The following is a 16,367-nucleotide window of genomic DNA, read 5'->3' on the forward strand; positions in this document are numbered from 1 at the left end:
ACAATGACAATAAATAAATAAATACTAAATACTAAATCTTCAAGGTCAGCTTCAAGATTTATTGGTCGAAAGCACCAAAAACTACTTGGTTAGGTTAGATAGAAGATCATAGTTTAGGCTGAAATACACCCTTTAAGTCATCACTGGCACAAAAAGATGTCTTGACGGGTTCTTTGTGAGAAGCCTTGAGCAACCTTGTGCAACACCAGCTCCTTTGACAGGACAACACCAGTGACAGCGTGGGAATGGGAAAACTCTAACCATGTGCAGAGTTCTTGAAGATCTCTACGCAGCTTTTTCAAATTTCCATAAATCACTAGAATGTCTACAGGTAACAAACAGTTCTGCTGGAAACATCACCACATACACCCTCTCCCTTACCTGGATAGTGGGTGGTGAGCGCTGTTTGCGGGTGGTTGTGGTAGACAAGGTGGTGGTAGTCTCTATAAAGGTGGTGGACATCTCTGGCGGTACCGAGGTGGTGGTGCGCGCCGCGCCCCGGCTAGTGGGGACGTCGCCCACCAGCCGCACGCTGCCGTTCACCTTGATGTTAATGTGGCCCTCGGCGGCCATGTTGAGGACTTTGAGGCCATTGTAGTAGAGGCCGGAGAGCTGGCCCTGGTAGGGCCGCTTCCGGTCGTTTCCACCGATAGAGATAGTGGCCTGGGTGTTGAAGATCGTCAACTGCCGGCCTGGCGCGGGAGGGAAAAGCGTTGATAAGCTTAAGAGATGATAATCTAATGTAACAATAACATTAAACTTTCATTGCAAGACAGATGCGGTGATAGAGAACGTTTGATGAAATGTCTTGTTTCCCTGATTAAAAGAAGTTGCAGATGGTTTTCAAACTGTAATGATGACGCAACCTGGCTTTGTACTGAAAAAAGTATCTACAGCTGCCCTACTTTTTACCTACTGCTGAGCACATTTTGTACAATAAGTAGATTTCAAACTGCTGCTAGAGCTGAAACAGATACACTTGTCACAGCAGCAGCAGTGTTGTAACACTTTCCACAGCTTTGTTGTTATTCTGTGGACAAAAGGGTCTCGAGCAATAAGTACAGCATGTATATGGGGAATAATGTGCAATGCCCAGTTGCTACAATTCATGTGATTTTCATTAGGAGAAGCCCAAATATCATTATCAAAACACACTGCTCATGCATTCCCAATGAAAGAAAAGCACAGCAAACTTTCACAATGCAGGAATCATAATTAAAAATCTCCATTGTATAATTTACAGACACATAACACCGCAAGCCCGCTACATTTGTTTGTTATGTAATACATAATACATTAGGTATGAAATGGCAGGGGCAACGTTCATATCACAGAAAAATGAAATAGCACGTGTGGAGTCATGCATGCAGCGGTAATGGGATTTTTTTTCCAAACCTGCCTTGTTTTACAGTTGTTAAAGGGACTTTATGATGAAGTTATGCTGATGTTTATGTGCAATGAATTTTAAAAGCAGTTTATGATATTTTTATGATGGATTAAGCACCAGAAAAAACAAAGGGGGAAACAGACTTCTTCTTTTTCTGGGAAAATCCCCACAAAATGTTCAATACGAACAAGGTGCTGGTTTTAATCTAACGACTGGAAAAGAAAAAAAGCACAGCTCTATCAGGGCACAGTGCACCTTGGCAGGCGCGCTGTGACGCTTTGCCGTCAAAAAGGCTCCAATTAGCTCTCCATCGCCAAACAAGTGAGAATTTTATTGTGTTTGATGTGTTTAAGTACAATCAGATGAATTACAGCAGGGAGAGGCACCTGCTGTTTGGAAAGTTTTCAGGGGGATATGCCCACTGATTAATTTGTTCTCAAACATTGCAGAGGATTTGAGCCAAGGGAGTTAATTCTCCTCTCAAAACAATCGGCCGACTGTTGCGGCATAGATAATAATGCATAATGCCTCCGCCTAGTCAATTTTGCACAAAAGATTAGCAGCACTTGATATTTCATATCTTGTTGTTGCACTGTTTACAAAATCACTTCCCAGTCCCTTTAACTAGACACCATGGTTCAACTTTTTTTTTTTTAAAGATGACAATGACAGAAAAAGGGACAAGAAATAATAAACAAAAGCATCATAAAAACTGAACCAAAGGGAAAGGACGAAAAGGCTAAAAACACAAACAAAATAAAACAAATTGCTTTGGTTTACTGGTTTTTTAAAGGGTTTAAGGGATGGTTATTCATTCTCAGAGGTTGAAAGGGAACAAGCCGATGAAATGACAGAAAATAAAGAACATTCTAGAAGTTCGATAAAGATTTACCTTTGTCCTGAAGCCAATCTTCTACTGGCCGGGTATATTTGAACGGGATTTTCTTATTTGCCATTTGATAGCGCTCAATGTCGCTGTTGCCTTTAAAGTTTGAAAGTTTAACAAACAGCTTCAAACAGTTGGCAACAGCAACAGACATCACACATTTATACAGTGGTTTATGAAGAGTTTTATCTTTGTTTAGAAATATTTATAAAAGCTTTATGATATATATGAATATATATGTATATTTCTTTTACCCCAAAGTAGCGTTACTTTAGTGGAAATTTTTTAAAACTCATATTTATACAGCACACTCCACACACAGCAGCAATGAGGAAAAACAAACTGTAGGGAAAGAAAAATCCTGCAAGAAGAAGTCAAAACACAGGAAATGCATCACATCTACATCATTTTACATAATAGAGACAAAAGGAAGGAGATCAAGTGGTTAAAAAGGCAGACATGCATAAAGCGCCTTTCTCTGAAGCAAATTGGAGGTAATTTATGTGCACTAATTCTCCCACTGGACACCACCTGCTTTCACATTTCAAGGGCCAAGGAACGATTTGGTGGGGTAGCTACTTGGAGGGAATGAGTGTGTAGCAGCTTTTGAGGGGAAAAGGAGGCAACGTTAGATGAGGAGGTGGTAATTTGAAGCACAGCAGACCTGTTTGGGGGGGGGGGGGGGGGGGGTGGTAGTCCCACAGTGACACAGATTTGAAGAGGACAATGCATACAAATGAGATCATTACTGACATAGTGGGAGGCTTTTTGGGTTCAAAGAAACACCAAAAGAACGCAACCACCTCTTCTGGGAATGTTCCTGTTGGGCTGGAGGTATATAACAGTAGTGTAATAATAATAGCCTCACTTATGCAGGGAATCTGGAGCCTGTACTGAGTATTTCTGGCATCATTTACAAATTTCCTTTGTGAATGTGCCGGGATGCAACATTTTGTCTGACAAACAGGGATCCTCTCCCTTTGAAAGGTGCCGCGGATCTGTCGACAGCGAGAATGGAGACGTACAAGTCCGTCTTCAAACATTTTGAGGTCTAACAAAAGAGACGAATGGCAGTGTGATGTCACTCAGTATCCAGAAGGAAAGGGATTTGGAGGAAGAAAGAAGAAAGGCACTGGCACTGACTCATTTACAGTATAATACAACTGAAAGGGCAAAGCTTCACCTGCCAGTGTGTTTAGTTTGGAGCTTTTGAACGTGCTTACATTCACGCCCTCGTTCTGACACCCGCCCGGGTTGTATTTCATTTTCTTTCTTGGTTTGGCAATAAGCTACATTCGGTGTAAGTCACCACTGCTCTGACCTGCTGACTAAACTTCCATAACATTACGCGCGAATGCGTCACAACTGCATAAAACCGTGAGCTCGTACCAGTTTCCCTTCCCTCTCTCTTTTCTGTCTTCCTTGCGTTCTTTGCTACCTTTCACAGAAAAAAAACATCCAAGTGCTCAGTTTACAGCCAGCTGGGATGGAGTGTAGATATGGCTGCAAGGGAGCTCAAGGAGCTAAACTAATGTTTCTGCAGTGTGCCAGCAGGTTAATCAGCTACTAGCAGGACTCCCTCCCCATTCCTTTGATCTCAAGCAGGTTTCAGGTGGCAGCTAAATACACTCTCCTCTGGACAAGGGCCACAGAGGGAGGCAAGATGTTCGTGTTTGAAATCAGAGGACGCTCGGAAAAGGTTTGGAGTTTGATCGAGCGAGCCGGGAAACACGGGGGGAGGGTGGATGAGTGCCATCGACAAATAATCTCTTCGCATTCTTTCTGCTTTGTCTTTTCCATAAAGTCTCAAACGTAGCCTCACGTCGTCCTTTAGACGAAGTGGAATCACGAGACTGAGAGGAAGACGGAGAAGAAGCTGTAAGTTTGCTGTGCATTGCTAATGGCGTGGTCTCAGGTATAGCTCTTACATTGTTCTAGGTGATTAATGAGGTGACAGTCCCCACGTAATGAATACACCACCAGCTAATTGTGCAACTAATGAGAAAATTCTCTCTAGTTTGTCAATTTGATATTCAATTTCTAGAGGTGACTTCAGAATGGATGACCTTGCCAATAAAAGCACTACTGTTTATTAAAAAGTCAGTCTACTAAGGGTTTCAGTTTTTCCCCCTAAACATAGTGGACAGATATTTCCTGCCAGTGCACTGAGGAGAGAGACGAATGAGCAATCTGACATTATAATATGTCTGATGTTCTTTAAAGCCAGAGAACCGATTTCATTTTCAGTCAACGTCCATAATGAAAACAAGCAAAAGAAAAACTGTATATTTGTAGGGCGAGAAACAAACACCCATCAGTACGGACAGGTATAGAATAGAATAGAATAGAATAGAATAGCCTTTATTGTCATTGTACAGAGTACAACGAAATTGGAGTGCCACTCCCTTGGTGCAAGTTTCAATAATAAATATAAATGTAAAATATAAAAAGTACAAAAAAAACAATCGTAAGTACTCAAACAATAGTATGTACAATATATACAGGATAGCAGCATTAATATGATGACAGTATGAATAGCAGCATAATATAATGGCAGCGAAGGTGGAGCTACTTTGGAAATGGGTTACAAAAGGGCTTGCAGAGGCAGCAGCAGCTCTGTGATCAGCTGATCTTCCAGGAATCTTACCTTAAATTTGCCAACCTTAACTCAAGCTAACTTAGCTATGTTTGCTTTGGTTTTGGTATTAGTCAGTCGAAAGCTAACCCAACCAGGACACTTTCATTTTGCTTGTACAGGAAGGCCGCCTCATGGGTGAGTTTGTCGTCCGTCTCTTCTCTCTGTGTTTCTGCAGGGCCTTAAAAGGTAAAGTGTGATAACACCACACAGCCCTTATAGAGAAGACCAGGTGAATATAAATATTTACGTATGTTTATCATTATTATATTATTTTGCTGCGAGCTTATGCGCACGTTGCCGGCTTTTACTTCGGCCCCGCTGCATGCCATCACTGTTTTTTTCCTCCTAGCCAAAACAGTGTCTCGGTTTTTTCCCTTTGGTGGCAGCCATTCAGTCAACACAAACACTGGCACGGTGACAGTCGTCTGCTGGTCGGTTGCTTCGTTCTCTGCAGTTGGTTGCCAGACTAATCTCACCGGGGTTCCATCACAGGGCCAGTGCTGAGAGCGCATCAAAACTGTGAAAATGGCCACCGTGACAGGCTCCTGGCATTCTCTCTATTTGGGGATGATGAGTACATTTGATATAGTGTGGCAGCTCAACTCCACAGCTCGCCACCGCAGCCCCCTGGTAATGAATATCTTGCACAAGCCACCTTCTTTCCCATCTACACCTGACTTTCATCTCTGTTTCTCCTCCTCGCTCCCTGGTTATTCATCCGTGCACTCAAGCTTTTTTCCATTCTCTCGTTCTCTTCGGCACACTGTCCATCCAGCGATATTCCAGCTCCTTCATCTGCTCCCGCTATTCTCCGTCTCCCAGACTCAGCAATCAGCTCTCTTTGCTCTTCTTGGCTGAATCCGGCCTCTACAGCTGCAGCCACAATTTATCTACTTTTCACTCACTTTCTCTTCTTCTGTGCCCGTCTACATGTCAGCTCTTTCTCACTTTTTGTCGACGTATTCCATTAAACGCTTCTGTATTCCTTCACCGGTTGCACTTCTTTTCTATTCACCCACATCCCTTCTTTTTCTCCTGCACGCCTGCCCCCGATCTTCCTTCCATTCTCTCTCGGGCGTCAGACGAAGCCAGGGAGTAAATTCATCATTTATCAGGTCGCTCTGAAATTTATGGTGCTGAAAAGATGAATTAGATTGGCGGCTTGTACACTTGGCTTAGTCTGAGTTGTGAGAGCGACAAAGATTGTGTCTCAGATAGGGCTAATCATGTTTGGCCCCAGGGACGCGTGGGGATTTATCTCGCTCCTGAGGAATTGTTTTGTCTGTATTTCAAGACAAAGATTGGCAGATATTTTGAAACCGTGCAACTCATTGTGTCTGTTTCAGGTTGTGGGAGTCGCAACATTGTGCGCATCAGCGTGTGGATGAAAGTAATCGTGTTTTCGAGCGTTCGTGTGTCTGAAAATGAACACAAGGCTGTTCTGGCTATGACCAACCCCCTTGTACCCATCACAAATGATGGACCACACACAAACACGCACGCACACGGACATACTTTCCCCAAGGCACTAGCAGAGTAGTTAGGCCAATGGTCATTCATCTGAGACAACGCCTGGACCTCAGCCAGCTCGAGGCAACGTGCAATGCACAATCTCCGCCTGGCTCGGTCTAATAATTCTTTGATTCAAAGATTCGAACTCACGCAAATAAAAAAAGAGATCATGTAATCCGAAATCAAAGAGTGCAGGGATTCGGAGTGTTATATAAGGAAATTGGAAGCCTCTCACTAGACAAAGACAAGTCCCTGCAGTAATGTGGGTTGTCACACAAGTACACAGGACTGCGAGAAAGATGCGTAGCCACGATGAGCACCGACTCGAAAAAGGCGGAGAAACACGGATAAAAAGGAATTTGAGGACAAAAACAGAACAGAGATCTGAGAGGGCACTGTTAGAGGGGGAGAATAATTAGAGAAAGGAAGACAAAAGCAGTCAACGCATACATTCGACGCCCACACGCAAACACGCGCGCGCGTAAGCTGCCGAAGCCTCGTGGAAACGCTCCAGTGTGGGATCAGAGCGGGTGTACTGTTATAGAGAAGAATGGGGCTGTGAAGTGCACAAGTTCTTTTCCGTCTTGTTTCTTAACACAGGTTGCATTAAAGTGTGGATTTTTTTTATCAGTGAAAGCAGTTTTGTTTAAGTCACCTTTGATACTGACAATATCAAGTTCTGAGCGCTTGTGTACTGGGCACGCTCAGCTTGACACTAAGGTTATCCATCCTATCTCTCTGTACAGCGTGCACTGCCTTCCATGTTTTGAGCAGACCTCAGCAGAAATGGAAGAAAAGACAGTTTAAATTATTGAAACTATTTATTTATTATATTTTTGGCTGTCAGCTATGGTAGCACTGAATGCTAAATAATGAGACGGGAACAAAGGAGAACTAAGCTGAGAGGAGAGCCCAGTAACACTGCAGAAAAACAAACAGACAATCAGACAGTGTGTAGCAGTTTGCATAATTCATTCAGTTATTTAATAAAATGTTCCTGTTCTTCAGCCGCGTGTCAGAATTAGCTTCACTGCCTGTGTTTAATCTTACTGCAAAGGGAACCCTTCAACCTGTTTGCTTCACTGGGAGAAAGACGGGTCCTGTTCAGGGTGGACGCCGCCTCTCATCCTATGACAGCGGGGATAGGCTGCGGTCTCGCAGTGACCCCGAACTGAATAAATGGTTATGATTACGGCTGGATGGATAGGAGATAGATACCATATCACCCCAATAGAGCATGTCGCTCCCAGGCTACTGGCTTACGTGTGCTTCTTAGGATATTTAGAAGACGAGGCTTTCACGCACCTCTTCCATGGAACCAGCTCCCAGTTTGGATTCAGGACACAGACACTATCTCTAATTTTAAGACTTAAAACTTTCCTTTTTGCTAAAGCATATAGTTAGGGCTGGACCTTTTTACACGTCTCTGCATTTAATCATTAGTTATTACAAATCTCTGCCTCCCCTCAACCCAAAAAGGTCACAGCAGGGCCACCTGGCTCCCTGAGCCTGGTTCTTATGGAGGTTTCTTCCTGTTAAAAGGGAGTTTTTCCTTCCTTCTGTCGCCGTGCTTGCTCATAGGGGTCATATGATTGTTGCAGGGTCTCTACCTTATAATACAAAGCTCCTTGAGGTTACTTTTGTTGTGATTTGACACTATATAGTAAAATGATTATGTTATTATTTATATTTATAATAAAATTACAATCTAATGCAATCCATTACATTTCTGTACCATACCGGCTTACTGTGACTGGTTCTCTTACAGTTAACGATGGTAATATGGCTTTAGCATCAAAGTGCAGGGATGCCAAACTCAGGCTACGTCCACACAGGTATTTTTGAAAACGCAGATTTTTCTGTGCGTTTGCGCCTTTCGTCCACACGTAAACGCCGTTTTCGGTCACTGTAAACGGAGATTTTTAAAAACTCCTGCCAGGGTGGAGATTTTTGAAAACTCCGTTTTTGCGTTTACGTGTGGACGAGGAAAACGGAGAAAAGGCAGCGTCAAAGGTGTGCGCCTTTTTTGACGTCACACTGTGCGCCGGGTTACTGTTTCGCTGAAATGAATTTCTACCATGGCGGACGTAGACAAAATACGGTTACTGTTAATTGTTCTCTCTGCAGTGTTTAAATGCTTACATACACACACACAGTTACTGTCCTCCACACATACGACTCGGTTCTGCTTCTATGCCCCAGCTTTGTTTACTCTTTCCCGCCGAGGCTTCTAGACTTCTGATTGGCCAACATTTCTACACGGTTAGGAATATAGTGCCACCTGCTGCTCTGGCATGTTCATAGCAGCGTTTTCCTTCATTTCTGCCTTTACGTGTGGACGGGATTATTTTTTAAAACGAAAATGGAAAATCTCCGTTTTTAAAAATACCCGTGTACATGCGTCACATTCAGCTTACTTTGATCATAAGTGGGCCGGACAAGTGAAACTCGCCTTTCTGTCAGTGTAAAGATGTTTAACTATACATTAAATCCCTCATATATATTAATATAAGAAAAAAGTGTAATTTGTGTAGAAAATGATAGACGTCTGTCAGCAGAGTTTAAACTGACAATCTTTAACATAAACAAAAAAACTGAAGTTAGCTCATTGCCTGGACAGTCCTGTCCCCTCCAGGCGAGGAGGTGTTTATCAGTATGAAACCCATGAAAGCACAATTAAAATATGACAGGCCCTTCTTCACACTTCCCACAATTCAGTGGGCCAGATTGGAATTTATTTTCTGGACTGATCCTGGCCCCCGAGCCTTATATTTGACACCCATGTTATATTGGAACACGCTACCACTCAAAAGTTTGTGTTCACTTAGAATTTTCCTTGATTTCGAATAAAATAAATGAATATACAAACGTGCACTTAATGACAAATTAAGTGCACGTTTTAATGGAAAATGTACGTAGGAGTACAGACGCCCATGTTCAGAGATCCTCACCTCCGGTGTTCAAATAGCACTTACGTGATGTAAGCTCATCATTTGAAAAATTCTAATTGATCATTATAAGAATTCGTAACCAATTATTCTGGCGCAGATGAAAACTCTTCAGCTCATTAAAGAAGGAATGAAATTGCCTCGCTGAGTGTCCCCCACCCAAACTTCCTTCCGAAGCTCATCAGAGTAACGGCTTTCTGTAACGTTATTCCAAAGACTGAATCTTACAACAGCTTCAATTAAAACAATCTTGTGGCTGCTGCTTAAGGAAGATTTGGTGCAATTTCATAGTCAGTGTTAAAAATGAGGCTGAAATAAGCAAAGAAACACCAAAGTTGTGGAGTTATGAAATCGTCCGTTATTTAGAAGCACGTCATGCTGTCAGAACTGGCTGCTGCCATTTGAAGTGAATCCTAATGTCTCAATGCTTTTGTTGGCCAACTCTCTAAACACTGTTGTTAAGACGTCCAATTTACACACCTCAGGCCTATTTTGTAAGCGGCTCTGACTGACAAGCAAACCACCAACACCTTTGTCCTCACCTATTCCCCCACCAGGGAGAGGGCATGCCCAGATCCGGTAACTGTTTATTGAGTGGCCTGAGAGCCTCGTGGCAGCTACTGCCTTCAAGTTAAGCATTAGAAGTGTGAGAAGGCAGTCGATGAGTCTGGACCCTAACATGTAATTACTCACGAGATGACAACCCCTTTACAAAGGAGGGAGGGCGAGGGAAAAAAATCAATCATCGTTGAATTACTATCACTGAATGTACTGCAAATTACCTGTGCAGAAGAGAAAAAGAAATTACCACGCATTCGATCCGCCGACCTCAACTCCATCTCAAGACAATGGCAGGCGGACAGAAAAGGGAACAAACCTCAGTGGGATCGCTTGAAAGAAATCCACAGCTAAACTTCTTTCTGCTGTGCATTCCTGAAGCGGAGATGTAAACCTTAACGACCATTTAGCAGTGACTCCTGAGCTTTGCTGGCTTTGGATCACAGATTCCGGCATACGTATTGGCAGAAGCTAAGGAAACAAGCACTGCATGCTTATGCAAGCAGGCCCTTTGAGGTAATTATGAAGGTGGTAGGCGTTCAATTCCTATCCCAAACTGATGGCTATTAAAGATGAAGAACGGTCGAACTATTGCGCGATCCACAGTCGGGAACATAAGGGACATGACACTACCTCTGTGCAGCAATCGCGCCCGCTTCTGCCTGATTAATTCAATTTCTTCATCGAGCGCTGCGCACACGCGAGCGCCAATGTGTACGCCACGGAGATGTCACTTGTGTGCGCGCTGCGGAGTTTCTCAGTATTTCGCAGCGTTACTGCAGCTGAAATGCGGTTATGAAACCCGTCCGACCTTATCTGCTCAAAGAAAAGCGAAAGACAGCCGGCGGCAAAAGAAAGCCAGAGACAGAAGAGATTAACGTCACCTGCGCTGGCACTGAACCAAACCACAACAGCGTGCCAGGTCACGCCAGGAGAGGATGCTGGCCTGTCATCGGTGAAGGCAAGCAGGCAAAAGGAGCATGCTGTAGGGCTGCTGAGACATAGTGAAAGGGATCGACTCATATTTGCTGGCTTCCTACGATTACATGGTATCAACATTTCTGCATATGTTTTTTTTAAAAGCTTTCAGAACAGAATATCTCAATTATTGATGCGTGATGGCTTCTTAGATATAGCCGAGCTCATATCTCAAGGAAATTTAACATTGGCTTTTTAGTCGACATGTAATCCTGTACATTCTCGTCCTACCAGCGCGGCACAATTGTTCCACAGAGATCAATGACGTTTCATATTATCTTTTGTCATTCTTGGCTCGACTGCCACTTTGTTCCCATGTTGTCTCCCCGTGTGTCTGTTCTGTTTGACTAAGTGAAATTGAAGAGGAGGGTAATAGGAAACGAGCAAACAAAGGTAGCTTCTCCTAAGCCGGCTGACATGGAGACACAGATATCAAAGTTGAGGAGAGCCAACTCAATTTAATGGACTGTTAAGTAGAAGCAGGAGAGGATTTTTTCCCATCCTTCTTTCCCTCTCTCACACTCTCTCACCTAGCTAGCTGAGCAGCACATATCTGTTCCAAATGGAGGGAGTGCCTGAGTCTCCAAATGGAGCGCGCTCCGTTTGATGACCCTATTTGTATTCTGCTGGTGCGCCGCTTCTGCTGACCTGGGAATGAGAGATACAGGCAGGCAGCAGCTTTATCTGGCCAACAGGCCACCCTTGGTTTCTGCCTTCAGTGCTCTCCTTGCCTGCCCGCTGACCGAATGTTGCGCAGTTAATGCGTCTTGCAAGACAAAAGATTTCAAGCTCGGTGTCCCCCCCCTCCCGTGGAGCCAAGCGTTATCGTGTTTATTGAAGGGTTTTGAAGCACATGTTACAGTACGAGTATGATGTTGGCCAGGTGATGGCCACATGCTTGTTAGTCATCTCACATATTTTACCCCGGAGAGCAAGTGAAGGTGAATCCTTTCTTCCTGCTTGTGCCCTTTGCATGATGAAATAGATGGTGTCCAGTGGTTTTAAAGCTATTACTACTAATTTACCTTGAATTACTCCAGAAAGGATTCATTGGGTTAATAACAGAATATCAAATAGACTGAGTTAAAAATGAGGTCGGTACCTGTGGGAAAGTGCTCATTGACCGGCCAGTTGTCCACCTGCAAGGTCGCATTGCCCCCGTTCCTGGTGAATCGGACCAAATGGTATTTGCCATCGTTTATCAGCGTGTTTACCTCCTTGACGCTGATGTCCACCGTTCCGATGTTGAACGTCACACCTATTTTGCCTTGTTCCTGAAACAGACACAAAGAGCATGAAAGAGTTGGTCTGACGCCATCAAACAAAGTGAGCGCTGCTTAATAAATGCAAGCGATACGAAATTGTGTGGCACCGCTGTCAGCGCGAGATGAATTTGAACCGCAGATTCCACCCACATGTATTGTTGTGCCGTAATGAATTAATTATACAATAAACTAACTGTAAAAAGTTCAATAAAGCTACTTGGATGAATGCCCCCGGCTGGTGCTAATGGTGAACTACTCAGAGAACCTGAGGACGCTAGCGCGCTACGCTTCATTATACCACTGTAATGTGATGAAAATAGGCTGCCAGCAGAGATTGTAATGATGAGTAATGCTCCCTGCAGCCTGTCACCACAAAACTGGCAGGACAGATGCTTTTTCTGCCGCGGTCCTTACAGAATGCATGAATACCATATGCTTTGTTTAGCTCTTAATGCTAAACCAGTTATACCATGTCCGTAAATCGTGATGCCCCCTCGTCATTTTCTGATTTCTCTCCCCTCGACCCCACTAATTTTCACGAGCTGCCAGAGTGTGTTTTATTGTGACTGCTTGTGTATTCATGGTCATGCAGGCGTTACAAGCAAAAGGTTTTAAAGCGGAGGCAGGGCTTGAGTGAGTGGCGATGGGGAAAGGCTGTGTTTTCTGTGTCATTTGTTTTAATCCCCCACAGGGAATCTCTCAGTGTAATTACCTTCTTTAGAAGCCCAGAGCAGTGGGACTATTTCTCATAACAAAACCAAAATTAGGAAAGCCTGAACACAGAGCAGACACATATTGCTAATTGATCAGCAGAGACACTGGCCCTGCATGGCTGACTGTGACTATACAGACCCTGATAATGTCAGGCTGAATTTGACAGTGCTCGTCAGTGTAAAGGCGCTGCAGGATTGCTACAAGTTAAATGACACAACACTTAAACCTGCTGACCTCTATTTAATTTTACAGGCTCTTCATACCTAAGAGGAGCACTTAATAAGGCCAAGCTATGCTTGATGCAGTTCCTCTTGCTGTAAGTGAGACTATATGGTGAGACTATACCACCCGATTACCAAAGGAAGCTTCACTGTACAGTAAAACAGGAAGCGTGTCATGTTTTTTCCCGGACACATTTTGCTATATTAAGTTAGTTTAACAACAAATCAAACAGCAGTGTGTCCTCATGCTGTTTGGTCAGATGTCACTGGAGCAGGTGCCTTAATGGCTGTGATTCCATTTCAGAGAACCACAAAGTCCACATTACCAGGTTGGAGGTTTGCTGTTGGATAAGCTGCTGATTCATCTGCTGGGAGAATGTGGATCATGCACTGTCGAAATCTTTTTTCCCCCACTACTTGCTTTTTACTTTATATTTTACTTGCTGGTTAGATGCTTAAACTACAAACGCCCCACTCACACAGACCTTGGGACCATCTGACAACCACTTTCAAGTGGCTGTTGTAGGTTGCAGGAAGCTACCATGAAATTGATTGCTAAAGACTGGAGTTTAACAATCAATTTCATGAGTAAAGTCTAGAGACCAATCAGTGAACCTCTGTTGCTAGGGGGTTGCTAGGGAATTCTCCAGCCAGTTGTCAGTGGTTGTTGGAGGTTGTGGGCAGTTGCTTGTAATTACTTTGGTCGTAAGTGAACTGCTGTGCAGTTTGCATGGAAGACGCCAACTCGGTAGCAAAGATGCACGAAATAATCACCAAGCAGTAATGAAATTGTGAAGAGTGTAACACAAATTAAAGATGACTGCAAAAACGTACAACCACAGGAGGTTTTCAGTGCAACACACTCCGAGCAGCCTGACAACAGCCACGTGACTGAAAGCTGCCACGACTCACTAACTGTTCTCTTGGTCTTAATAAGGTCGGGGTGAAGATGATGGTTAAACTCCAGCCCTTCACAACAGTCATCCTGCTTGCTGAAAGATGCCCAGCTGAAACATTCATGTTATGACCTTTCCCTCTGGCAATGCCTTGTGTGTAAGTGCGATGGAGTTGGACGAAACAGTATTAGCTGACACCCAGGGCAAGAGAACAGGCTGAAAATACACATGACATCAATAGGAAATTTAAAAAAATACTTTTTAATTAAGTTTGTTTTTCATCTTCTTAATTCGAGCACCTTAAAAACCCTGGAAGAAAGCAGGCGCTTCTTTTGATTTCTGTTAATTAAGGTTCCATTTTTATTTCTTAACCGCTTTTAAGTGCACAGGGCAGGAGTTGTCATGATTCAAGGCGCGGAGCATCCTCCAGAGGAGCCTTTCAAAGTTTTAAAAAAAGGTAGAAAGCCCAGAAAATAGGCAGCGAATGAACCCCTGCAGTGACTCTGCATACTGTAGTTTCCTCTTCAGCTCCTTTTAACTGCCAAAGTGGTCAAAAGACACTGAACAGTATTCACTGCCACGCTCACACTTACAGTTTAAACATCCTTTATCTATTCATAAAAAGAGATACAGAATTTCAATGTGCTTGAGACCGTAATGGAAGGAACGATGGAGCAGCTCGGCTAATAATGGAAAAACAATGTCACCAAAGACACAAGAAAGCCATCTCCTAAAAGCTGAGCCCGGGCGCAGAGTAGGCGAGCAGAATACCTCAACGCGCACTTAACTTCTCTGTCAGAGAGCTTGTAAATGGGCTCTTAATTTAAGCAGTTGTTATTAAAACTTAGTGCAACACTTCCAACAAAAGTGTGTGTGGGGGCGCACGTGTACGTTTACGCACGCTGCTTATCTGACAGCAAATACACATAATCCGAGCACCGAGACGAGATAAGCACACGCGCCAGTATGCAGATGATTTAATGTGACAAGGTGATGCTTGGCGTGTCTGTTGTACCGTGAAAAATACTACTAAAGCATCGTGGCCTTCCTGACTAAAGACAAGACCTTTCCCTGGTATGAAAAAACAACATGTCTGACGGGCCGAGCGCATACAAAGCACAGACAGAAACATCAGCGCTAGTACATCCACTGTGACCTTCAGAGGCTCTGGCAGCCCTGGCTCTCCTGCGTAGTCGCATCAAAGCCACATCAGCGACCCACTAATACCTACAAACAAAGACAGATCGTCATCCCCCCGGCCCCTGTACAAACAAACAGCAAAACACAACAATTGTACACCTTTGTAACTGTTGCTGAGCGCCTCCGGGCAGTGCAAAGAAGGAACTGTGTGTATTAGCGCGTTGCAATGGCACACCTCCCCGTTTCTCTCTCTCTTCTCTATCTGCACTACTCCCAGTGTCCGGCCTACCCTCCCGCCTCTGCCACCGCCGCCCACCCACCTGCCCGCCCACCCCCTGCGCTGCAGCAGTGTTTGATTGACAGATCCAATTACGTTTTTTATTGGCCTGTCGCTCGCGAGGCGGGAAGGCACTTCATTGTCTCCCGAGCAAAAGGAGAGGGAAAAAATGGCTATTGTTCTCTTAGTGGAAAAGATGATGGCCGGCTATTCTAGGTGTAAACAAATGATGCGCGGAAAATCACTTCCAAACCCGCGCGCGCGCTCAAATGAAAGCGGACGCCGCCGCACGTGCACACGGACTCGCGGACGATGAAGTGTAACCTCACAAAGAAAAGAATCTTTAGTGTCTTTAGTGTCGTGTTAGAGGAAAAATACAGTGTAACAACATTTAGTTGTAACAATCAAATTACAGCAGTATAGTTGTAATTTACTGGTATGATGCGCGTAAGCCCTTTTATAGACTAACAGACTCCCACACTCTTTATTTAATGTCAGCCACAAACACTGACTGCTCGCCGCTATAGGATCAAAAACACGATTATGTTTGCAGTATACGTGTGTGGGTCACTTAAGGCGTACAGTATGTGTGGGCATGTTGTGTTCACGCTCTGTGTAACTAAGAGTGATAAATGTAATTCCAGGCGAGCGAATGCACCCCTCCCTCCGACTCATCCCTCCGCTGCGAGCTAGCCTGAGCTCAGCACGAGGATCTCCGGCGTTCCCACGTGTCCCGGCACACACTGACATCAGTAATCAGGCTCGCTGCAATCCAATTCAGGGCCGATCAATGCCTCCAACACATGGAGCGCCCGGGGCAGAGTGAAGGAGAGAGAATCACTCAAGGCAGCGGTGGGCGAGCCTGCAGACAGCCCTCATCAGACAGCTGCTGTACAGGAGGACGAGCCGCTCACAATAGACGCCATCGCCCGCTCGCTGAATGGTCA

At 44.3% G+C, this 16,367-nt stretch overlaps 1 protein-coding gene across 5 annotated transcripts in view; it reads right to left on the reverse strand.

Annotated features, from left to right (window-relative positions):
- nrxn3b (neurexin 3b) overlaps positions 1 to 16,367 on the reverse strand; it is a 334,694-nt gene that overhangs the window by 39,884 nt on the left and 278,443 nt on the right. For 4 of the 5 annotated variants that reach the window (XM_085382343.1, XM_085382342.1, XM_085382345.1 and 1 more), the window contains 3 exons: positions 12,010 to 12,181; positions 2,280 to 2,369; positions 382 to 692 (listed from right to left, as the gene is read on the reverse strand). In XM_085382343.1, the coding sequence (XP_085238469.1) occupies positions 382 to 692; positions 2,280 to 2,369; positions 12,010 to 12,181 (573 nt within the window). The remainder of the gene's footprint in view (positions 1 to 381; positions 693 to 2,279; positions 2,370 to 12,009; positions 12,182 to 16,367) is intronic. The other variant, XM_085382344.1, reaches the window with a different exon arrangement.

The sequence above is a fragment of the Rhamphochromis longiceps genome, linkage group LG15, assembly GCF_057381845.1.
Source record: "Rhamphochromis longiceps isolate RC_006_pf linkage group LG15, R_longiceps_female_GT1.1, whole genome shotgun sequence".
NCBI lineage: Eukaryota > Metazoa > Chordata > Actinopteri > Cichliformes > Cichlidae > Rhamphochromis > Rhamphochromis longiceps.